This window comes from Anopheles cruzii, chromosome 2 (assembly GCF_943734635.1).
Source record: "Anopheles cruzii chromosome 2, idAnoCruzAS_RS32_06, whole genome shotgun sequence".
NCBI classification, from domain to species: Eukaryota; Metazoa; Arthropoda; class Insecta; order Diptera; family Culicidae; genus Anopheles; species Anopheles cruzii.
Genome location: NC_069144.1, coordinates 41,848,443 through 41,874,128, shown reverse-complemented (window position 1 = coordinate 41,874,128; position 25,686 = coordinate 41,848,443). Strand labels below are relative to the sequence as shown.

At 52.0% G+C, this 25,686-nt stretch overlaps 1 protein-coding gene across 1 annotated transcript; it reads right to left on the bottom strand.

Moving 5' to 3' along the window:
* Positions 1 to 628: 628 nt before the first annotated feature.
* On the bottom strand, positions 629 to 2,531 carry LOC128277768 (POU domain protein CF1A; the record flags this gene model as incomplete). Its single annotated transcript, XM_053016290.1, has 2 exons — positions 629 to 2,364; positions 2,426 to 2,531. Coding segments are annotated over 2 exons (1,737 nt in total), but the record flags the coding sequence as incomplete, so codon positions are not given.
* Positions 2,532 to 25,686: the final 23,155 nt, after the last annotated feature.

Genomic DNA, 25,686 nt, shown 5'->3' with positions numbered 1-25,686 from the left:
TCCCTCTCCCTCCCTAGCTTCACAGAATTCAAATGTAACGTGCACCAGTTGCCGTTCCGGTTGGTCCGAACTGCAGAGTCCACTCCTGCAGGAGTCGTCGCGTCTGTTGCTCCTGCTGTTGCTGCTGTTGCTGCTGCTGTTGGTGTTGCTGCTGCTGCTGTTGTTGGCTGCGCTGTTGTTGCTGCTGCTGCTGCTGCTGCTGTTGTTGTTGCTGCTGCTGCTGCTGATGGTGATGAAGGTGATGGTGGTCTATGTACATTTGCGCGGCCAACGAAGCCGCCGACGAACTCGCCGAAGGCGCAGGAGACGGTGCGGCGGCCGGTACGCCCTGGGCCGCCGCCGAGGACGACGACGAGGACGAGGACGATGAGGACGATGGTTGACCGCCGCCGCCGCCCGAGGCCGACTCCCGCTGCTGGCTGGCGGTGGGCGTCGGTGGGGAACCCGGTGGGCCGCCCTCACCGTACCCTCCGCCACCACCCTGCGTCATGGCTGCGGCGGCCGCAGCGGCCGCCGCAGCCGCCGCAGCAGCCGCAGCCGCCGCGTGATGCGCCCCCACCTGCAACCCCATGTGGTGGTGATGGTGGAGGTGCGGGTGATGCGGGTGGTGGGCCAGCGGGTGGTGGTGATGCGGGTGATGGTGATGCGGGTGGGCATGGATCGGTGTGAAGAAGGCCACCATGCTTCCGGGTCCGCCGCCACCGCCCCCCTGGGACTCCTGGTGCTCTGATTGCTAGTGGGCCGTCAGCTGGTGGTGCCCTCCACCCAGACTGGCCGCTCCGCCCATGCCGCCTCCGCCGCCACCGGGTGGACTCAGCATCGGGGGGCTGTGGCTGTGGCTGTGCCCTCCCCCCATCGGACTGCCGTGCATGTCGTGGTGCGGGTGATGTCCGTAGCCTCCGTGGCCGCCTCCTCCGTGGTGCATCACATGGCCACCGCCAGGACCCCCCATCCCATCCATCATGCCGTCTCCGCCGAGCGTGTTCGGGGGTGTCATCCGTTTCTCCTTCTGCCGCCGATTACAGAACCACACCCGCACCACCTCCTTCTCGAGTTGGAGCGAATCGGCCAAGGACGAAATCTCCTGGGCCGATGGTTTCGGTTGCTTGTGGAAGTGCTGCTCGAGCGCGCCCTTCACCGACACCTCGATGCTGGTCCGCTTTTTCCGCTTCCGGCCCTGGGCCGCGATCTTGTCGATGCTGGTCGGTGACCCCGTCGTCGAGTCCGCCTCCTCCAGCCACTTCTGCAGCAGTGGCTTCAGTTTGCACATGTTTTTGAAGCTCAACTGCAGCGCCTCAAACCGGCAGATGGTGGTCTGGGAGAACACGTTCCCGTAGAGCGTCCCCAGCGCCAACCCCACGTCCGCCTGCGTGAAGCCCAGCTTGATCCTTCGCTGTTTGAACTGCTTCGCGAACGCTTCCAGATCGTCCGACGTCGGAGTGTCCTCTTCGCCCGCACTCACGTCCCGATCGCCCCCGAGCCCGCCACCGCCCCCGAGCCCGCCACCCCCGAGGTGGTGATGGTGGTGGGGGTGATGCGGGTGGTGCGCGTGGTGCGGGTGATGTGGGTGATGCGGAGGCAGGTGCAGCTGGGGCGACTCGCCGCGAAGCGAGGGGTGATGCAGGGAGGAGGGCGTGACGGCCGCGGCCGCCACCGCCGCACTTTGGTGGTGGGCCGCCGGGTGTCCGTGCGGGTGGTGGTGGTGATGGTGGGAGGCCGCCGGGTGGTGCAGCATCCCGTTCATGGCGGCCGCGGCATGTGCCGCATGGTACTGCAGCGGGGACCCGGTCCCCGCCCCTCCTCCATACCCGCCGCCGTGGACTGGGGCATGCCAACCGTGAGGGGACGACATCCCGCCTCCGCTGCCTCCCGAACCGCTGCTTCCGGAACCGCCGCCTCCGCCTCCGCCGCTGGCTGCGGCCGCAGCCGCCGCCACGCGGGCCGCCTGCTGCGACAGGTGCATCTCCTGCTTCACGTCCACCGGATGTCCGGGGTGTCCTGGGTGGGCGGGGTGTGAGTGGGCGGCGGCGGCCGCCGCGTGGAGTGACCACGGGTCACTCGGTTGCAGCGCCGCCCAAGGGTTTCCCCCGAGGCCGCCCCCCGTCCCCAGACCCGAAGGGTTGGGTGAGGGGCTCGAGGGTACCGTAACGCCGCCTCCGCCGCCCCCGCCCTGGTGGTGATGGTGGTGTTGGGCGGATGCGGCCGCAACGGCCGCTGCCGCCGCCGCCTGATGGTGGTGGTGGTGGTGGTGGTGGTGCATGTACTTCATCTCGTTCGCGTCCGCTGCACTGCGTGGCGAGGACGTGTGGTATCCGCCTCCCCCTCCGTTCCCGAGGGCCATATCCAGCTCGGAACTTCCGCCTCCTCCGCCGCCGCCACCGGGTGAGATGTAGGCGGTGGCGGCGGCAGCTGCAGCGGCGGCGGCGGCCGCCGCCGAAGCGGTCATCCCCACCGCCCGCGGGCTCCCCAGGCCCTCCACGCTCGCCGGGTACGGCTCCAAGTTGGGGCTCACTTTGCCGATCTTCCACGCGAACGGATTCCAGCCGCCCACATCGATCCCGAGCCCCCCGCCGCCGCCCGCTCCGGCGAGCCCGCCTCCACCGCCTCCTCCGCCACCTCCGCCGCCGCCACCGTTTATCCTTTGGTGATCGATGGTTTCTCCGTTAGTGGACCGCAGCGCCACGAGTCCCTCCAGTGCCAGTGCCGCCGCCGCCGTCGCTCCTTCTCCGCCTCCTCCTCCTCCTCCGCCGCCTCCGCGTGGGTCCGCCTCCACGGCCGTCTTCGCCGCCGGCCACTCCTAGCCGTGTCCGGAGCCTTCACCGGACCGGAAGTCCTTCTGCTGCTCCTGCAGCCTCGACCGGATTAAGCCTGGACCCCCGGATGGCCGGGCATACGGGCCCCAGGACTCGGGCACCAAACAACAAACAATCGAACGCACGCACACGGGCGCACGCGGCCAACTTTCATTGCCGGAGCCACTTCCGGTCACACACGCACACACAGTTGTTGTTTCTTTTTCTTGTAAGTGGGCCCGCTCCGGCCAACTGTTCCGCTCGCTTCGGGACTTCAGAGGACCCCAAGGACCCCAAGATTATTTCGATCAATTAACTAACACCACCCCGGCGCACGTGGAACTGACACAACAACACTCTCTCTGCTCTGCTTGGTGTGTTCTCTCTCTTTCTTTTTTTCTCTCTCTCTCTCTCTCTCTGTCGGTGTTGTGCAAAGAACGAGTTGCATCCACAGAGGACAACAATCAACAAACGGAACACATTCACTGGCTGTGGGTTGTTGGTGGCCACCCTTCTTCACACACACACACGGCGGCACCTTAATAGTGGCCGGAATTCACGGCCACTTCGCGGCGCAGAACGGGGACCTTCGTGGCCCTCGTGCCGCCACGCATTGATCGATCGATCGCCGCGCGGGTTCGCGCCAATCAGCTGTCGGGAGTTCACGACAGGACACACGACTTTCTTCACGACTGTTCACGCCGACCCGCGACGGCCCTGCCGGAAGCGCGTTGTTGTCGCCGCCGCCGGATAGATTTGGGGCCGAAGGATGGGGCCCCCGACACTTGGGAACTCGACACGGGGCACCGGACCCTTCTAGAGGGCGGCGCGCACAGAGAGAGTGGTACCGGGGACCAGAAACAGAGAACCGCGCACGCAATCGAACGGCGCGTGCAAGCGCCACGAAATGGAAGTTGGAACTAAAAATATATTCAACTATTCACCGCACGGCGGCCGCTTCGGCAAATGGTGGCCGCATTCGGCCCGCGTTCGGGTCCCGTTCGGGCCCCGATCCGCACCGGTTGTCTCGGTTTCGCGAACCGGGTTCACTTACCGTTTCACTCACGCGCTGTCAGTGAGACGATACGCGGTCATCTCACCAACACCAGCTCACTCACCAGACAGATCGATAGCCACGCCCCGCCGGTGAGCTGGCTTGCTCGGGGTTGCTTCATCTCACTCACGCGCTCACGCTCAAGGTGAGCGCTCTCGTTCTCACACCACGAGCCACGAGCGACCGATTCCCCCACTCAAATGCCCGGTGTGTGTGTGTGTGTGTGTGTTAGCCGAAACTCACCACCAGTCGACGCTTGACAGTCGCGCTCACTCTCGCTCACTCTCGCACCGTCTCATTTTGGCCCGTTGCGATAAAAGTCACTTTCCATAGCTCACCACACACCGTGTGGCGGTGGTGAGTTTGGGGGCCACGGATTCGAGTCCAACCCGCAGATAGTGGTTTGTTCATCGGAACGCTCCGTTTGGCTTTGGCGCACCGTTTGCTAAATAAGTCTCAGTCCGGTTCCTGTGAGAAGTGAGTGAGAAGTTTGCAAACAAACAGTTTTGTGTCAGTAAGTGACAGCGGCGTGAAGCAAGTCGCAGGAAGTGGCCATCGGAAGCAGTGCCCACTGTTGCCAGGAATCGTCAGGAAACGGGCGGCAATTCTTCTGCCGACGGAACGGGGCGTTGAGCTGTGAGTAAAGGGTCACGATCCAACTAATGTGGAATAACTCCGCTATTTGTCAGTCGATTTGGCGAATGAACTTATTATAAGATTTATTTGGGGGGTATAGAATGCCGTGGAAATTACCGCCTCCATTAGACTAGATTGAAGATTAGATTAGATTAAAGCGGCCTTTTTTGGGCATTTTTCATTGTATGTGACTACATTTGACAACGTAATGGCAGCAATTTCCGCTATGATGTTAGCTTTCAGTTGCTTAGCCCCACAGAAAGAAGTCAGAAGAAATTGATCTATAACTAAAACGGCATAGATTGAAGTTTCAGAATCTGGCTAATTTGTCAAAATCGACTGGCAAAAAGCGGAGTTATTGAACAATTAAATAATTGGATCGTGATGGAACACCCTGTATTGTTGGTGAGATTATAGAAACGGGGCTTTCCCACTGAAACAGTCCCTCCGAGTGAGTGAGTGGAGTGTTCCAGTGCTTCTTGGATGCCCCCAAAAAAAAAGTCCCCAAGCCTCCACGACCGACCATCGTTATGATAGCCTGAGCCGGATCTTAAAGCTCTCACCTCGGAGCAAAAACGACAGAGCCAAAAATGGTCCTCCAGCATGACCAAATCTGACGTCTACCATCCCCAAGATCGGCCGAGATTTTTGGGGAAAGCGGAACCAAAAAAAAAAGAGGCCCCGATGGTGCCGACCAGCGACAGGAGCGACGACGATGGCAGCGAGCGATAAAATTGTCTTAAACTTTGTGCATAAATCTTGTGCACCGACGAACGGCGCACACCGTAGAAGGACCAAAACACGCACACACAGCGACCGCCAGGCGTGCCAGACATCCGGTAGACAAAAACCGGCGCCCTGCACCATGGCTCCCCCCCAGCGCTTCGCTCCTGGATCCTGGGGGGGTCCTTGCCTTTGTCCTTGAGCTCCGGATTTCGGCGCGCACACCGGCGACACAGTCACCGCATTAAATTAAACAACCATTTTTGCACCTAATTCGCACAGAACCTGGGGCCCGGTCGGCTTTATCGTGATAAGAAAAAAAAAAGCGCGCACAACTGATGAGGACATCCCGGCATCCCGGCTCAGGTACGGGGCAAACAAAACGACCGAAGGCACCGTCGGCCGGCTGACTGCACAAACGCCACAAAAATCGATTTAATGTCCTCGGAGAAGAATATCCCTTTTTCGTGTGTTTCGTTTCTTTTCCTTTTTCTTATACTTTCCGGGACTCCCTGGACGACGTATCGGTGGCGAAACTGTATGATCCAAACCAAACCGCGGCCCACTGGAGATCCTCTCCACTTGGCTTAGATTAATCGATTTGGGGTCATCTGCATACAACTTGGGCTACTGTACCTGCCACCCCGAAGGTGTCATAAGCAGGAGGTGCGGTCCGAAAAAAAACGGCAGCCCCAAAAGAGCCACCCGAAAAGGATCTCCGATCTGCCGGGCCCCCAGGGGTGATAAATGACCTATCATTACCGCCGTCATTAGGCAAACGGCTACCCGAAAGGTATTAAAATAATAAAGATGGCACCAGATTCTCCAGGCAGCGCCTCGGCCACGGATCCGGGCTTCTGCCGACTGCGGATTTGTTTTCTGCTGCGTTCAGGATCTTCGACATCGAGCCGGGACGGGAACGGATCGAAGTCCGGTGACGAAAAGACAAATTTCCCCAATTGTTTTCCATTTGTTTGTTTGATGACACGGTTTTTCAACCCGATGGCCCCCGATGTCCCGCCAACACGCCAGAACCACCTGTCGAAAGGATGCGCCTCCCGTTCGTGACGTTTGACGATTAGGTTCGCCGCCACGCGAACAACGGGGAAAACTCTATCGATTGATACGACGAACACGGTGCTTCGTGAGTCCTGAACTAATATTGATAAGTGAACCTCCCGGAACCCGCGGAATCGATACCGCGGCGGAGGAGGCGATACCAAATAAATCACGCACAAGTCGCGTTTTGCGATGTTTGCAAGCCAACCTATTTTACTGTCTATTGCCTCGGTTTTTAAATTTCTCGGTTTAAATAGTGTTAGCAATAATCAACACCACGAACGTTCAGTATCTTGAAGTCCTTTATTTGTACAGCAAACGAACGAAGCGACTCAAAATTAGTCCTTCGTTCGCGGCGTTTCGCTTATCACTGGCGTCCTTCTCTTACGTCAGGCAAAGAGTGTCCTCTCTCTGTCCTCGTGATGATCCTCTCTCTTCGCTTGTAAGCGGGTCTGCAGCTTGTTTGCAGCTTGTTTGCAGCCTGGCATGCAAGTGGCGGCTAGCTGGCTCTACCTATATCAGCGGCTATCGGTAACAAATAGTTTATTGCAGTCCGGTCTTCGGGGAGACACGACACGACTTATGCATCCCATCCCAAGTCATATTAGGTGAGCAAATTGATTAGTTCGGTTTTACAAAAAATGGCATTACTCACTAAATGTCACAATTTTTTTTTTTCTGAAATATGTGTTTGACATCTACTGTCATCATGCATCTAACGCAGTATAGGTTTTTGTTGTTGAAGTGTAAATAACACCTTTGTTAAGCATTTGAACATGTCAAGTTTTGTTCCTGGTAGAGTGTTTTAGCGGGGATTACTTTTTCATTTCTTCAATATGAAGAATACTGCTACCGAAAGTAATCAAAGCAAGGAGTTAGGACCACACGACAGTTTCCCATTGCCAGAGCAGAATATAGTAGAATAGAAAATATGTTCCACATGAATTGAAAAAAAGAGACATTGAAAGAAGGAAAACGATTTGCGAATTTCTGCTTGCGCGTCTGAAAAGAAAGAAGTTCTTGTACCGAATCATCACTGGCGATGAAAAGGGGAGTTATTCCAATAATCCTAAGCGCGAAAAGCCCAGTATACAGCGTTGTTAACCAAGTCCATCGCAACCAAAGCAAAATATTCACTACGCAACGGTAATGCTGTGCATATGGTGGGATATGAAAGGTCTGTTGTACTTTGAGCTTTTAAAACCTAATGAGATTATTGAAGGACAATCCCATCAACAACAATTAATGCATTTGAAGCAAAGCTTTGGCGATAAAACGACCAGAATGGGATAAAAGACATGATAAGCTGATTTTTCAAAATGATAACGCTTGACTAAAGATAAGAAATTCTATCGACACGAAATCGAGGAACTACCTAAAAGGTGGCAGAAAGTAGTAGCTAACGGTGGGCAATACTTTCATTAAAGTAGTCGTATGTTTTGTTGTTGTAGTTATGTCGCAAATGTCGAATAAAAACCGAACTAAATAATTTGCAGACCTAATACGTTCTACTAAACAGTCAGCTGCTAAAGCGGAGCCCAATTCTTACTCCGAAGCTTCAGCAAACGTTCCGGGGCCAAACGTTTCCGGGGTTTTCCTCCTCACGCACTCCTCCACAACTCAAAAGTCGTAAACTGTCGTCAACCAGCGCGCACAACTCCACGCCGATGGCGAACTACATAGTTTGTTTGTTTCTATTTATTACTGTCTTGTTGCGTTGTTACTGCCGTTTCGGGTCAATCGGACCCACGAAAAAAAAACGGTGCTTCACGATGATGCCGAGGTGTGGCGCACTTTCGGTAGGGCCGAACGATAAGGTGAGTGTAGGGACGGTGGTGGGGACCCTTGGGGTGGCCAGCATGAAACCCGGCATCGCATCGCGGCGCATATTGGTTTCCACGCGGTGCCGATTCACGGACCACGAGCCCACATTAAAAATTAGCCACCTTGCGCTACTACGATCTCTCTCTCTCGGTCTCGGTTTTTCTCTCTCTGTCTCTCCCCTTGGGCCCCTGGGAACCTGCGGGTCATAAGCAGGTGAGTGGCGGGAACAAAAAGAACAACCCGTAAAGCAACCCACCCCTAAAGGCACACATTTCACACCAAACGGCGGGAATTAGCATAAATTTGGTAACAAGCCAGTGTGTAGCAGTCGCGGCCATGGCAGTGCGCCTGCACTTTGCTCTCCCTACTTGGGAGTTTCGGCTTCGGAAGGGTTTGTTCACTGTTTTTTGGTGCCTTTTCAAATGTAAACACGCTCAACTCGGGCCCGTAAACGGCTTGTCTGTCGCGGCTTCCGTTGTCTTCTGGTTGGTGGCTGCGTTTTATTGTAAATTTGTGTCCTATTTTAGTTGATTAGGTCTTGGATTAGCGACTGCGACGGGCTTAATTTTTTTGATTTTTGGGAACTTCAATTATCTCATTCATTTGCCTTCTGCTAATTTGTCCGAATAAAAGGGTGCCAGGTTGCGAACCGGGACATATTTTCACCGACAACACCGCGTCAAGAAAGGCAACCACACATCATTCCCGTAACCCACACATTAGAAGCCCATAAACATATGACACCGCAGAGCGGAAAAACCGAAAAACCAAACCGAAACACCCCGACCGACCGACCGACCGACTGTTGCACTTAAACCTTAACGCCACCGATCATCCCCGGTCCGGGTCGGGTCGGGGGGTTGGGCCGCTCGGTAAGGGGTGCATAATTATGCATAAATTAGGGCACCCGTTTAGAGAGAGACCCACCCGATGCACTCGCTGCAGGGTTCGGGCGCGTCTTTGACTTTTTGACACTTTCCACGAAGAGGGAGTGATGTGAGTGAAAAACTTTCCACCAACCCAAAGCCGAGGAGTGTGGCAAGAGTTACAAGAGTTAAAATAAAACTATCAAACCCAAAAAAAATAAGGAGGGTGGAAAAGCGGATTCGTTACGGTGTGCGTTCGGCGACAAATGAGAGCGAGAGAGAGACACCGTATCAGGATTGCATTTTGGACCTTACAAGGACCCCTCCCACTCGCGGCTTGAAAATGGCAGCTGTTGACACTGTTGGAATTTATTACCAAACCTTACGGTGCCGGCCAATCGGTGGTGGGCTTATTTGGAAAACAAACATCCTGGCCCCCAGGTTTTACTTTCATTTTCCCGCTCCGGCGAAGGCCCCCTCAAACGGGGACTTCAAGTGAAGTGCACAATAAAAGTCATCGCAATGTAACGATCGGTCGGTCGGTTTGTCTATTTGCTTTACCCCCGATCTTATCCTCCGCCGCGCGTGATCCTCGTTGCACCGTACAGAAGGTGCATAAAAATGGCGCCGAAAAGCTCGTCGAACGAACGAATGAACAGATTATGAGCCGGGCGAAAACTGGCAGATACGGCACGTGGAGTGAACGGGGCCAGGTGGCCGCCCCGGAGCCGGCCCGGCCCTTCCTCACGCACTGCCGCCGGCACCACTCGAAGCAATAAATTCACCGTCTTCCGGCAATTAATTTTATTTTCTTTCGCTCTGCTCCACTCGTTACTCATACACGCGTTTGTCAAAATGCCGGCCCCCGCCAGGTCCTGCCCTGCCTGCTTGCCTGCCTGCTTGCTTGCCTGCTTGCCTGCCTGCTTGCCTGCCTTTTTCTTCGGTTTCCCACCCCGTTCGTCGATTGGCCATTTCCCCGTGTCGATCTTGGACCGTGGCCGTGGTCGCCGGAAAAGTGTGCAAAGAAAAACCAGGCGAAAACAATCGTTGTGAGGTGCGGTGTGCGATTTAAAGCACTTTTTGGGCCACGATTTCTCCCCCTTACCGGGTGTGGGCGGGGGTCCGCCACGCCACGGGACCTTCACCCGGCGCCGCAAGCTGGGGGACACTATTTTCCACCCGAAAACCATTTTCCAGCACCCGACACGACAGGCCACATTAAGTTTGTTTTCTTTCTTCCTCTTCTATTCGACCAACCCTGGGTTCCCCGGGACTGGCCCCCGAAAACCCCCTGCTCCGTTTGGGAGGCTTTTCCCGCTCCCCGTCGGCCACAAACCCGCAAATGCTTTATGCTTTATGATGCGTGACACTTTTTTCTCATTTTTTCTTCTTCCTCCCGAAGCTTTCTATCTATCAAGACAGGGGTACGTATGTCCCCCCCCCCCGCTCCCCCCCCCGCGGGGGGCGAGCTGCCACCACCGCGGTCCCGCCCGACTCAATTAAGGGGCCTCCTCGGCCAGCGATCGTGTACTTGGCGAGCGATCCACGAAAGATCCCGGAATCGGAACGGAACCCATCCAGCCGTGACTCCACGGCCACGGAGTGTACGGTGCGGGGCGGGACGGTGAGACCGTAAATAACGGGCCCCCGGAATATGTCCGCAACGATGTGCTAATGTGTGCTCGACGCGGTCGCGGTCATCGACGAAAGCACGCCGTTCCGGTGCCGTTTTTCGGGGCCGCCGCCAGTGCGAGGGTCTCGCTTTTCCTTCCGGCAAAACACCGGCTGCGGCGAGTCCCGGTCTCCGGGTGGTGTGGAGGGATGGAAGAGGGGGTAACTAAGGTCTGTGACGAGCACTATCTGCGATCGTTTTCTCTCTCCTCGGGCATCTCTCCGGCAATTTACGATAGGATCACCCTCCGTCGTTGATGCTTTTTGAGGAAGATCGATGTCCTTTTCTGTTATTTAGTGCCAGTCTTTTTGGCATGGACGCAGCATATCTTCACATCAAAGAGGGAGAAATTACGAGCACGAAACGGAAACATCGACGACCCTTCGAACCGAAAGCCACTTTTCGGTCCACCCTTCGGAAGAGGAGGAAGTTTCGTTTGCACCAAACTGCTTGAACTGCTCGAATCGTGCCCAGAAAGGACATTTTTCATGCGCTGTGTGCTGTGTCCTTGCTAACGCCGCCTGCTTCGCTCTTCGCCCCTTCGGTCATGCGCAGTCGGTGAAAAAATCCTTTTCTTGTTGCTTGAAAAGTGAAACTTCCGTTGTTCAAATCGAACGTTTGTTGTATTTATTTGATGACCCATTATACACGGTTTACTCACGGTTATACTTTGTTTTAACTAATTAGGAATTTCAACAAAGGAAGAAAATGACTATTTTTCAATACGGTTTTGTCAGATCGTTTAAAAGGACCAAATAATATGAAGAAAAAAAACCGAAAACAAACCAAATTTGACATTGGGAATCCTTGAAAATAGTATTCTGTTTAGCTATTAAAACGATCGTATCAATAAATGATATGGTTTAAAGAAAAATGGTCAGCAAATGTACATTCGAAACCAATCATTGCAATGCAAAATTAGCGAGCTGCTCAATAAATTGACACTTATTCAATGATTATGATGCTTAGTCCATTTTAATTTGTTTGTAAATTATAATTTGTTGGTCTTAAAGTTATTTATTTATTTATTAAGATTAGAACGGATAGTGCAGCTTAAAGTTTTGGACTCAAGTTAGTGTCGGGATTCTTACTGACGTATTCGTATTTTTAATTTCATTTTATTATTTACTCAATTATTATATTCAATTAATACGTTTATTGAATTAACTTGAAATGTTCGTTAAAAACTCGCATCGGACACTGCTTTCTATTACGTTCCACCGCTCCATACTGAATATCCTCAATATTTTTGTATTTAAAGTACCAATCTCTTTCTTGGTCTCCCTTCTACATGCCCTCCTTTACTCAAATGAGTTGCCAAATTCAGTGTCAAATCAATAAAAACACCCCCCAACATCAGGAACATCCTTCCGCAAAAGCATGTGCAACACAAAAAACTGCATCCGCCGCATTTCGAACGTGTGCCGGTGTGCCACAAACTGAAACAATAACATTCTTTCTCATTTAACCACGCTTTTCCTCGTTAAGTTCACCGTCGGGTGGCCAAAATACCACCCACCACAGGACAGCACAGTGGAGGGCATGTATCGTTGAGTTATGAACTTCGGAGCGTCCCAAGCGTGGACTTAAAGATAGTTTGCCGAACATCGCGTGGCCGGGATGGTCACTAAAACCGACACATAAAATTTACCGCCACGTGAAACTACACTCTCCCTCTCTCTATTTCGCTCTCTGTCTCTCTCTTTGTCTGGCAGGTCCGGCCGGACTGGCGAGGAGTGTAAATAGTAACCAAATTACTACACTTTATTCCCCGAATACACTTCGAGGCACGTTGCCTGACCGTCAGGTCCGTGTCGCTGTGTCGAGGCCCGGGCCCAATATTTCCCGGCCAAGGTCTGGCTCCTTAGCCCCGGTCTGCCTCCCCTCCACTCCTAGCCATGCTTGTCGCAGACCGGGAACGAACCGGAAACATAAAACAAGTCCCGAGCACCGTGTTCCTTTCTGTCCGGGGGCCTTCGAAGCCCAAGGTCCACACCGGCCGGAGAGGAAGCAAATTAAAATATACCGAATACCATCCGCGCACGTGTGAGTGTGTGTGTGTGTGTGTGGTCGCCTGGTGTTGTTTCGCTACCCATTTCGCAACAAACCCGCCGGTGCCCGGGTGCGCCGGGTCCAAACGCCACCAAATTACACTACGGCACGTTTATCCTAATGGATAAAATATTAAGGCTGCCGCTGGCCCCGACCTGGCGGTGAGAGGGGGCGAAGTTGACACCAGCTCGGGCCGCTCCACATCCACCGGGACCGGGACCGGGTGTTCTTGCAGCTCGCAGAAAGTTGTACCGCAGCGCGGTCGCCACTTTCTCGGCCTGCCTCGAAGACTTTGAGCTGCGAGTTTCGTTAGCTCATTCGTTCGGTCGGTTCCTTTTTCCTCGCCTGAGGTACTAACCAGCACCTACCGCGCCTCCTGACACCCGCCGAAAGGTTCCGCACTCATTAGTTGGCCAGCAGAGCCTTGCTGTCCGGCGAACCGTGGTGGAGACCTCGGTGGTTGACTGACAGAAACACGATGCTCGCCGGTCAGCCAACGAGCGCCCACCAGAAGGAGGTCACCGGCGAAAGGGCGAAAGATGAGGTTATGAGTGTAAACTGTTCACCCCACACCGGCCGCCATCGTGCGCGAGAGGTCCCTGCAGGCGTCTCGAAAGGACTCCCGCTTTGGGTCGGCCGCTAATCAACAGCAGCTGCCACGGTGAATGACGGTGGCCCGGCGCTCCGGAACCAGCCCGGCGAAACCACCGGAAGTGTGACGAATAAGTTTGTGACCCCGGACCGCGAACGGTACTGACCAAGCCACGGCGGAAACGCCGCTTCGTAGTTCGTTTTCCACGCGAAGCCCGGAAACGTACGCAGCGTTCGGCGATGTCTGGTCCGACTTCGGAAACTTCTTGCGGAACTAGAACTTTTGGTGTTTTGAACAAACTCACCCTTTCTGTGAACTTTAAACGGTGTTTGACTCAATTTTGATGTAGAACATTGAACTAAAATAAACAATAACTAAATCCTTATTTAATAAAAATATCTGCAAAAAAATTGAAATAAGAAGCTAAAAGCCATTCTTCTTGGCCACACGAACGAGTATCGGAACAGGATTTGAAAATATCATTGAGCCGACAGCATATTGCCGAATTTTCTCCCAATTTTCCGATGTTAGTGGGAAAACGTTCCACCGAAAACTGTGCAAAGTTTTACGTTCATTTCTGGTCCAATTAAGCTATGCGGCTGTCGGGCGGGCGAGATCCAAAAGATCCGCTACAACTTTGTTGCGGCACACATCGCCCTCGCCTATCCCCCCCCCCCCCTCTTAGCTGCCTAATTAGCATCGTATTAAACAACCCCAAACTGCGCTAAATACGCCAAACGGTTCCCCGGTTCGGCACGGCCACGACTGCGACTGCGACGACGACGGAACGCGCTGTAATGCGTTGGGAGCGGGAAAAACGTGTAACAATAAATACACGTTGTACACTCTCGATGTCCGCACTTTTCCGGAGTTTTTCCCGCGTACCGTTACCGCGTTGGTTTGCTGCGCCTTCGCCGTGGCACCGTGGCGCTAGTAAATAAGTGAAATTTACGCGTCGCGTCTGCGTTGCAAGGACCCGGCGCAGAGGCGCGTAAGGATCGGACCGGTGCCTCGGCTTCGGACCGGCCTTTCCGACGAAACACAGTCTTCCCGCCATCCCCCGGTTATGACCACGATCGACACCAAACCGGATGGCCGGCCCCGACATGTTCAGTGTTCAAACCGGGTGGACTTGGGTCGTGAAGGAAATGTACTTTTCCGGGCGCCCGTTCGAAGAGTCGAATACTTGTCGACAGCAATTATCCTTTGTGCGGGTTGGCTACGAGTACGAGAAGGTTGCCACCGTGAACAATAATATCTTGAGAATTCGACCTCTTTACACATGGCCGAGAAGTTGAAGAAGTGGTTGTATCTATATCTCGTTACGCACAACCAATGATTCTGTGGATTATTACAACAAAAGCGATGGTTCTTTAAGTGCGTTGTACCTTCCAGTTACATACCTATTGACACTCATCCTTCTCCGATTGTAATCGACTTAAGGGGTCAAAAATGTATTCTGTATTCTACTGCAAATGTTCAAGAAACTTATCACCAGAGAAAAACAAAAACCTACCAGTGAGTTTCAGAGAACAAAATTGAACGGCCATTTCTCATCAATCAATTCTCAATTCTGATTTCCACAACCATTTGTTTAAAGCGTAGGAATGAAAAAATGTCTTTACTATCTGCTGCAGAAGTTAGTTTGTTGCTCGTTGAGATATGTTGTTCCGATATGTTGTGATTAAGAACCTTTCTTCCACAAAAGCCCTCGAAAATTCCGAACGGCACTTTTAAGTTTCGAAAAAGCATTTGAGCACGGTAAGAGCTGACGGTTGGGTCTTTAAAATGGCCTGAAAAAATTGATGCAGCAGTTTTCAAGGATAAAATCAAACAGTTGCGCAACCTTGGCCCGTGTTAGGTGACTACGTGTGACACGATGGACACGGCACAGATGAAAGTTTTCCTTCTTGTGAATTGGTGCCCCAACTTCTAACTTTATTCTTATCTAATAACCTTACTATTTAGGCATCGTTTTCCAGTTAACTCCCGCAATACAGAGCATGTGTTCCTATTACTTTTTCTAGCATTTTACAGAACTTACAAACGGAACGGTTAGGTATTAACAGCAAGTCCTTCGGTTTGGTAACCAGAAAGCACGTGCTCGTCGGCTGCGGCAATCAAGGGCTCTAATCGAGAAGTTTCAACAGAGGGCCCACGTGGAAAAGAATCGAAGCAAAAGAAAGGAGTGTAGGGCCAACAGCAAACGGTACACAAATTAGCATTCCAAAACAATTGGCACGTATTACACACATTTTACGGCCAGGTATCGGTTGGTTCGCCGTGTGCGTTGTTCATGTTTTTTCACCAAAGGACCCGATCGTTAAAAGTTTCGTTCGAAACAAGCACACCAGCCCGCACCAGGTTCCGCGCTGCAACATGTTGGCGAGGCTCGCCGAAATTGTAGTCCAAATGCCGTTTGGCTGTTCCGTTGTAGCGAATTTATTTCATCTAAATTACCGAACCGTTTATTGCAAACACTACGCGAATGCTACGGTATTCTACCTTAAAACGCTAAAACAATGCTTGAAACCCGCTCCAGCAGCTGCCGTGGCACCTCCAGCGACGGACGCTCGCGCCCACAGTCTAATCGCACGATCGGCTTCTCCGCCTGGAACCAATCTTATCATAAATCCACATCCAATGCACCAGTTCGATCTTTCGATACGGCCCACCGGCCCTTGAAGGGTTGGCGAGATTTTTACGGCCCAAACCCAACGCCCATCGAAGCGCATCTCACGAAGTGGCTCCCAGAGGGTCCCAGATTCCGGCCCGATGATGCGGCCAGCATAAGAGTGGAAAGAAAAAAACGGACTCCAACTCAAGCACACACACAGAAAGCCAGAGCCTAGAGAAATAAATTCTCGGCACAAAACGGTGGCCCCTCGCGGCTGCGTGCCGTCGATCGATAAATATTTATTTCCTCTCAAAGCCTACGCGTTCAATAACTTAATTAATTTCTCTCGCCCGTCCCTTCGGCCGGCCGGCCGGTCGGTGTTCTGGCGGGTGGCCGGAGGGGGGCGAGAGTCGTGGCGCAATGCGTGCAATAAAATGCGCCCTGCCGTGGATCCTCGCATTAGGAGGCCCGCGGGCAGAGCCGCCCGTTCACGTTGGCCGTACGGACGGATTCTTCGCTAAGGCTCAGCTGTTTCCCCGAACCCCGAGAGCAACGTGATCGCGGAGAGGGAATGGCGAAAGCGTACGCGAAAGGTGTGCCTCGAACGTGATCCACCTTCGTGGATCCGCCCCAAAGGTGGCAAGTGTTTTCGAGCGATGAGTGAAATGTTCACTTCAAGCATCCAAAAATAGCTCCTCATTATTTTTGGAAGCTGGTTTAGTAACAAGCAACGCTATTTTCGTACTGCTTTTAATAATGTATTATCTCAACTACTGACTTAAAAAGGTGTCCACGGAACGGCCTATTTTCTTAGACGGCAAAGTCACTCAAAATGGTTTTCACTGATCCTTTCGATACTCTGACAAAGTCAGTAAGATCTCGGATTGTTAATCGACGATTTGGAGCATTAATTATTTCATTTTATTGACGTGTAGCTAATCAGTTGATGTTGATGGTCGTCCTGGTCTTGCCTCGTTTTCATCGCTTTCCCGACCTTCTTCAAACATTTTGTACCACTTTTGAACTCTTATCTTCGATGGAACTTGCTCACCGAATGCCTTCTGCAACATTTTCAACCTTTTTGGCACCAAAACTTCCATTCCCCACACAAAATTTATTGGATCAGCGTTGTGGAAAAGTTTCTGACAATTTGAAACACGAAGAACTCACATTTAACTGTTTACAAAAGGACCAAATAAGGTTCAAAATCCCGTTACTTTTTGGGCACAGTGTTCCAATACTAGAACCTTAGCCGTACCCATTTCCCAACAGCATTTGGGACCAATTAAAAACGGTCCCTTTAAACAAAATACAGACATTTGGAACGGCGTGGCCGAGCCCGGCGTTATCGATCGGCGATCGGTTACCGAAACTCATCGCGGCCATAAAACGCGTTTGATTTATTGCCTCGAAACGGTTCTCAGACACCAAACTGTCTCTCCGGTCCTGTCGGGCCCTCGGGGAAGCTGGCACGAGCGTCAGGATGAAATCGAAACGTGCCCCGCAGACGGACCGGTGCTAGGTGGTGCCGGCTAGCAGCGAAAGCCGCCTCACTTTTTTATCACTTAATTCCCCAAAATACCAAACGAACAAACGGACGAGCATCAAATAAAACGCACGAAAAATAAACCCCCGACCGGTCGTCCCACCCCTAAAACTGACCCCCGCAGCCTGGGGGAGTGCAATAAAACCATTTCGACGCAACAAAATTGTGACAGTCCGCGAAACGTCAAGCTGTCAATTGGAGTAGGAGGCGGCTGAAGGCTTTCGGGGGCTTCGCGGGGTGGTGGGGCTCGGGATCGAAGTGGCCCCCCCAAAGATGATCGGGACGATGATCTTCACTCTCCAGCGGGTGCAATGAAGGAATCAGACTCTGATGGCTTAACCACCCGACCCCGAAATGCCGGTGATGGGGTCTCCGTGTTGTGTTGTGGGCACGGCCCAAAACCCAAACACCCAGACCACTACGAGCCAGCCCCACCATAAACGCACTCTTTTATGGCCACCCAAAATCGGACCGTTTTACGAGCAATAAAAAATTAATAAAACACTTAGTATTTTATGTAAAACTTTTCCTCTTTTATGACCCGAGATCGGGCTCGCCCGTCACGCCGATCGATTTCGATCGCTCGGCACCGATCGGTTGGAATGTGTCGTTGGAGGAGGAGCAGCCTAGGATTTAGCAGCCTAAGCCCTGACAGAAACATTCCTAGACTAACACTGCTCAGCGGTTCAGCGAAGCGTCGACGCCGACAGCAGCGAAGCTCGTTGATCGAAAAATTAGTCAGCAAACGGCATTATGGTTAATTTTTCAATGTAAGAACATAACCTTGCGGCGGCATAAATTATGCCGACCAACTAGATCGACGTGCGGTAGTGGGCTCCTGGCGCTAAGCTAGGCATTGCCCCCACCCCCCACGCCGACTCCGACCCGTCATGAAGGCGCGAGGTGTGAAGTGGCTTCGATTTCGCCGATCGCCAGCAGCCAGCTCCGGATCGCGCAGCCGTTCGCGCTTGCGCTGGTTGGGGCCATAAATTATTGCTCATAAATTGTTCACAGTCTTGAAAAACAGCAGCCCACCGAGCGCCCCGCACGCGAAACCGACGGCGGCGCCCAACACGAAGAAGCCCAACGCAGGGACCCGGGCCCGGGCGTGCTGCAAGTTGTATTCTAATTGTCTTTTAATTAAGACGATTCCAATATGAATAAATTAATAAAATTACAATAATCATCATCTCTGTTTTATTTCTGCCTCCCTTTGCTTGGACGCCCCTCTCGCGGGGTCTCTGTCGCTCGCTCTCTCTCTCTCTCTCTCACCCGCTCTGCTATTGGCCGGTTGCAGATCGTCGTACACGATCGTGCCCTTTGCGCGGTGCAGGCTTCGATTCCTGCGCCGCCAAATTGCGGTCAGGCACGCGGCCCCGGTACGCAGTACTTCCGGCGCATGCGTGCACACAATATTGCCCAAAAAACGGGCCTGGCGCCCAAGCCAGTGGCAAGAATGTGCAATAAATTGCAAAGAAGAAAAAGTCCGAAAGATGCTCGGCACGCGCCCGCGCATTATGTGCATTCCCGCCGCCGGAGTTTTTATGACCATTTCGCACACATCCCGGCAATCCCGTGTGGCAATTTTATGATTATGAAAGAATTACGGCAGATATGCGGCAGATATTTTCTCGGCACGGTGCTCGGTTCGGTAGTCGGCTAATTAACGGCACCTCATTTAAGAATGCTGATACGTTCCGTCAATACACGCGAGTCACACGCTCACACACATGTTTAATGTGTTTGATAAAGAAGTTGTGCGCAACATAGTGATTGTGTTTGCTCCTAAAAAGGGGGTTTTGAAACATTCGAAAAACATTGTTCAACAAGCGACAGCTTTGAAGGACTTTCCCCCCGGAAGCATTGCAGCGGAAAGCACCGAACATAATGTTCGCACCAAAAAGTCGTATCGAATTGAAGTTTTTTTCCTAACAAACATTAATATTTATGTTCCCGTGTTTTGCTGCTACTCGGTTTCTGCAGTTCCCTGCCGACCAACACCGACCGACCAACCTACCGAGGAAGGCTTTTTCCGCTGGCCGCCATTTCATTGGCGCGTCATGTTTTGCCCTCATATGAGGCGGTGCGTGAATTAAAAATTCAAATCAGAACACATCTCCTTTTCGCGCGGCGCTGAGGACATCGCGAACACTGCACATCCCGCTCATCCGACAACACCGGTGGTCATTACGGGCCGATGTCTCTATTAAAAGACATCCGAATGATTAATACCAAGCCCCGTGTGTGTGTGTTTGTGCGGCGTTGGCACTTTTGCATTTCCAACCACAAACCTGCTGGGCCGCAGGAGCATTGCAAAAATGGACCGCATTCTCGCGGTGTGGCTCAGAATGGCGTGGCCGCCGGCGGCCATCTGGGGCTCTGAGGTTGGTCTAGCTCCCGTCGGGGGCCCGGGTATCGTGACAAACTGTCACCGGTTTCCATGGGAAACGGTCAATTAAAATTATTTGTACAATTTAATCGCTCGTTGCATACATTACGCGCCTTGAACGAGGCTTCGATCCCGATGGTCGGCATCCAGCATCCCCGGCGATAGCACACCGCACACACTATGCCGGTGTGTGTGTCGCGGTTTTTATCGCGTAATGAGACCAAATGAGATTTGACCTTCTAAGGCGCACGGCACGGCTAATTGGTCCCTTCTGGCGAGCGCGGCATCGATCGCTTTTGGGCTCGCGAACGAACATAAGGGCAGCGGATCCTCCGGCAGCGTGGAGTGGAGCGTTTTGCGTAAACACAGAAGCCCTCTACCCGATCGGGATCGGAGACTGGCGGGTCCAAATGTGGCGGGAATGCGCGCCGGGACCCAACACGCGGACCACTCGATTTTCCACCTCGATTTCCATTTGCAGCCCGAGCCGACGGCGCGAGTGGCGCTGTGGGCGCTAGTTTGCGTGAGAAAATTATCTTTTTGGTCCGCACCAAACTGGTCGCCCGCGTGGTGGTTGCTACTTCGCACCGGACACACACCGGTAGCTCCAGTTCCACCCCGCCCCGTTCACCGTCCAGTGTTGGGCGCAAACAGGCTCCGGCTGTAGGTCCTTTTGTAAGGCCCAGGTTAGCTCTTAATTATGCCCGAGCGCCCCGCGAAGACCAATGGGAGCCGATCGAAGCCGGGAAACCTTCTTGTGTAGTTGACTAATGATGGCGGGCATGTAAATGTGGCCCGATGGCGGCGTTCTAACTAATTACCGACTGTGTAGCTGTCAAATAAATGAATTGAGAGAGAGGTGGGCCGATGTTCATGCGATGAAAAATGTTCCCCCGGGCAGGTCGTTAATTGCCGCCATCAGTTTGGTGTTGAATTTGGTGTGAAACTAAATGCTACATCCGATTGTGCGAAACTGGTTCACTTTTCTTCGAAAGGGACAGGGATTCTATACTTTTTAAAAAGACCTCCAAATTTTCATCGTTTCATTAGTTTCCAATTTCTTATACTTATTTACAGTAAAGCCGTGTCAGTAAAGTAGATAAAAAATATGTTATGCAAAGGAATTAGAAAACAAATTGATCATCCGTTCGCGATCTACCACGATCGCCTCGCGATTTTTTTTCCCTAGAATATGTGTTGCGATGCGAAATAAGGACCGAAAGATAGAGAGAAGACCCGCCATTATCCATCAATCTGTCGATCGTATGGCATTAGATGAGTTTTGATCATTAGGGTTCTCGTTAGTCGCGATCGATCGAACGGCCAACCTCGCAGGCAAAAAAAAGCCACCCAAAAAACAAGGACGTTTGGCAGCATCACAATTTGACGATTAATTTATGACTGCAGTAGGCACCGGCAGCGGTGGCCGCGACGGCAACAGCAGTAGCATCGGAATCGGGTCCCGATCAAGGCCCGAGGGGAATCGATCAACGCTGGAATGCAAAAATATTTCTTGACATCCACCGGCTCCGGGTAGTGGGCTTCCGTTTAGACGTTTATTTTAGACCGCCAAACGGTTTGGGGGCTTCAAATCATAATTTATGTCGGATGCGCTAATGCCGCTTAGTGCCCGACCAGAACCAGAACCGGCGGCCCCGGCCGACGCTGGGCTCTTTTTCTGAACGTTTTTGGGTGTTTCTTTTTTGGTCGACGAGCTAACGCTCCATCGGTTTGATCCGTTTATGATTGCGACCGCGGACATTTCTTTTTTCCGTCCCACAAATCCTTGTCTGTCCAACGTCTGAACTGTCCAACTTGTTTGTTATATATTTTTGTGTCTCTTTTATCAAACGTTACGAAAGGATTTCTGCCCATTCTCTACAGATTAAGAGGAAAAAACAATCTTCTTTTGGGACCTATCGAAATATTATTGAGGCTGAAAATTTTGCTCGTTTCGATTTCAGTCTCGGTGTGAAGTGCTAAAGGGACACTTCGAAAAAGTACTTGTCCTAAAGCACAAGAACAATAGCAGTCGAAGGAGATCGCCTTCGCGCGCGTACGGTCATGATGATGATCGTGCCCGGGCCCGAGCGCGCCCTTTCTGGTTTCGCCATCCCGCAGGACTATAATTCAAATCCCGGCAACCCATTGATCAACGTACGGCGGGCGAACCGGATAATGACAATATTCAAATATCCCGTGGCACTGCGAAAGCGAAATTATACGCTTCATTTATTAATTAAAACTCGCGCTCGCAAAACGCACCGCCGCCCAAAAGGAGTCCCCGGCCGGCCGGCAGGAGTGAAGCACAAAAAATTACCGCACCGGTTTCGCCAGCGGCACCACAGAGTACACGCAGCAGCAGCAGCAGCAGCAGCAGCTGGAGCATAAGACCCGCGATGCTGTCCTCGTGCAGCACTACGCTACGCAAGGCTTCGGGGCCCCTGCGACCGAAACGGGGGGAGTATCGCGATATTTCGCGTCGTAATTAATTTCCCCATTTTTTCCCGACTTCCCGGTCACGGGCCCACGGACAATCTGGTAAAATTTATTGTAAATAGCTGCAAGGAATATTACGATTGCCTCGGCTCGGTTCGGCCGGAATTATTGGAGGCGAAAAGTACCGGCGGACCAGCAGACAGCCGGACCGCCAGGACCCCAATAAATATCCAATGAAAACAATTCATTTGTTCGCTGCTACACATTTATCGGCGCAGCACGATCGGTGCAAGCGATACGGTGGCCACGAGCCGTTTTTTTTGCTTTGCTTTGGTATTGCCTACGTATTTTTTTGATAATCTAACGAAAACAAATTTGTGAACCTTATCGGATTGACAAACGTTGTTTATAATGTTAACATGATAGCAAGATGGGTTTTAGACAAACAAACATAAGAGACATGTTAAGCCCTGGACATCGGTCCCCTTTTCGACAGTTCACCCGTTTTCAGAATCACACAATATGTCGTCCCGATGGCGGCCATTTTGTAGCTACTCGCTGTTGCTCCAGCAGCCGGCAATCTCAGGTTTGTGCAACGTGCACCCTCTTTCGAAACTGTCACTCAATCCGAAGCTGATTAGCGATCGCGGCGAACGTCTTCGCGAGTCACGGTCCTGCCCCGTTTAGCCTTCCATCGGCGATTGGATGCAAAGCGCACTCCGGGAAACGGGAAGGACACTCCGTGGTCCGGCGGCAACCGAACCGATTGTTTGGGATGGCAGCACTCGACGACCAATGGCAGCGCCGCGGACCGCCCGATTCGGTTCGGGTGGGGCGACTCACGATCATCCCGATCCCGATCCTGATGTCAAGTCAAATAAGCATATGAAAATTTAAATAAAATGGTATTCATCGTCCGCCGGACCATCCGGTCGGCCGAAAAAGGGAATCACGGTGAACGAAAGATCCCGATCGCTGCTGCCTGTGGTCTGTGATTCGCAAACTTACCGCCCGCCCGGAGGATTGAGATCCAGAACACTCTGGGTCCACTCAGGGTGGGCCCATGGATCGGGTGGGTGGGGACAGGAGTAGATCAATCACCGGTCCACCAGTACACCAAACCACCAGGATCGGGGAACGGCCATTCTTCGCTTACCATAAATGCGCGACGATCCCTAACGAGAGTGTGGTCCACCGAACGTTGCTTCTTTGAAGTATTGTACTTTCTTTTCGTTCTAGTAGAATGGCGTTTTTCCTGCAGCCAAATTCAACGTGGGAAAGGCCGAAGGTACTGCGTGGTCTGACAGTCAAAAGGTGTGTGACAATTAAAATACCTTCGCCAGCGCTTAAGCCGCTTCGGAATAGGACCGAGAGCGAAACTTCAATCGGCGGCCGTCGGATGGGAACAGAGTGCTGATCTAACACCCTTACTCGGGAAGGATTGCAGTGTGTTGACCATTGTAATGTTCCATTGTTGAAAGGAAGCCGCGTTCTGGTTCTCTCCAACCGACGATCTACGTGTGGCGGCGCTCCATCGTAGAACTGCGCTCTCTGGGCAACCGATTCACGTGCGAAGCATTAAAAGTACGAGTTACTGCCCGAGTAGCAGGATGTGATGGGAAGCCATTTCCATTTCGTTTGAGCTCTTTCGCCCGTTCTTTGATGTGTGGAGGCTCGATGTGAACATGGCCGATGGGTCCCAAATTTATTGAACACCCACGAGCTTTATTGCGGGTCTCACTGCTGAACGGGATGAACATGCACGGCAAGTCAATTGATTGAAGTTAAATGAAACATACTACTGTGGCCAAAAAATGGCGAGAAACGCTTCATCGTGAATCCTTTCCAAATGACCACCGTAGTTACCTGATTAAGCACCATGTGACTTCTGACTATTCGCTAAACTCAAGAGACCTATCCGAGGACACTTTTTACAGTCAATAGTAGAGCTAAGAACCTCAACTAATATTGTGTTGAAGGCTATTCCTAAAAAGATCTTTCGTTCCGTTTCGTTTCTTTTTTCCGTTTCCCAAAAGAGATCCGTTTCGAAAATTAGAACAAATATAAACACAACACTTGGGCTGAAAAGGATCGGGCCTAAGAAAGAAAACGCGTCTTTTGTTGTTCAAAATTGACTCTGTTCATCAACGTAATTCCCCCATCAAGAGCCACACAATTATTCCAGCGTTAACAGCGTAAACCTCTTCATTCGAGCGATATTTCTGAAAAAAATGTTTCTTTGCCATTTGCAACGCCAACTTTTCCGATTTGTTACGTTTGAACATCGGCATACCCTGCTCAGAATCATCAACATGCTGTTGCCTTTGGTCAACCATGGGCGCGAACGTAATACCCTAGTTGACATGAGCTTTCCTTAAGTCAAAAGCTCATGTTAGTTGTATTGGATAGAGCAGGGATTATTTTAAAGGTGATGACATAGATTTAGAAGAACAAATAGAGAAAGTTTGAGTTGTAAGCGAATTCCCGATATATTTTAGACACAGGAGTATTTTCTCTAGATAATTTGTGCTTTTCAGTTTTATGTTCAAATATCTTAATTCACGTCACCGTTAACATTGGTAAGCTGAGCACACATGAAAAGAAAGAGCAAACATTGTAACGATCAGATGACCAAATATTCACAACAAATGTCATACTTCTCTTTGCTCCATTTATCCTGTTGATGACGCTGAGAATGTATGCCAAGCGAGCGAAATACGTTCATTAAGCACTTATAAAGGCAGAATAATTGAACTGAACGCGTAACACATTCTATAAATAACAAAAAAAAACCCCGATCGCTCGTTATGATCGTAATGTCGCAGCATAAAGCATAACCGTATTTGTCGCCAGAATGAGAGCGGAAGAGCGGAATCGATCGCATTCAATTCCGATGACTTCACGCTACATTTTATTAAATTTCTCTCACACCACGCAGCTGGGCCGGGCTGGAAGGGTCAATTCCGAACCGAACCGTTCGGCCATCATAAGCATCAACGCGGGCGCGCGCCCTCGCCACGCCAACAAAAACGCTAAAACATTCCGCGTACCGATCGCGACATGCTGTGTTGCTGTGCCGTAAAAGGATCCGTGGCACAATGGAGCCACCAGGAGTCAATCATAAGCGTTCGTGATTCGTCGCGGCTCGGGCCCTGGTGGGCCCGAGGAGGAACCATTTTTCACTTCAACTCCCGGTCCCTCTCTCTCTCTGTGCTTCGCTTCCAAACTATGGGCACGCACAGGCCCGAGCCCGATTAGCGATCGTGCCACCGCGCGATGGTCCTGCGCGCCGCGAAAGACCCCGCCGGAAGGCTCCCGTACCGGAGACGTGCCGGCGGTCGAGATCGAGCGATAAGCGCGCGTTTCGAGTAGGAAATATTTAGAATGCTTCCTTCACACCTTTTCCCGGGAACGGAAAAGGAAAC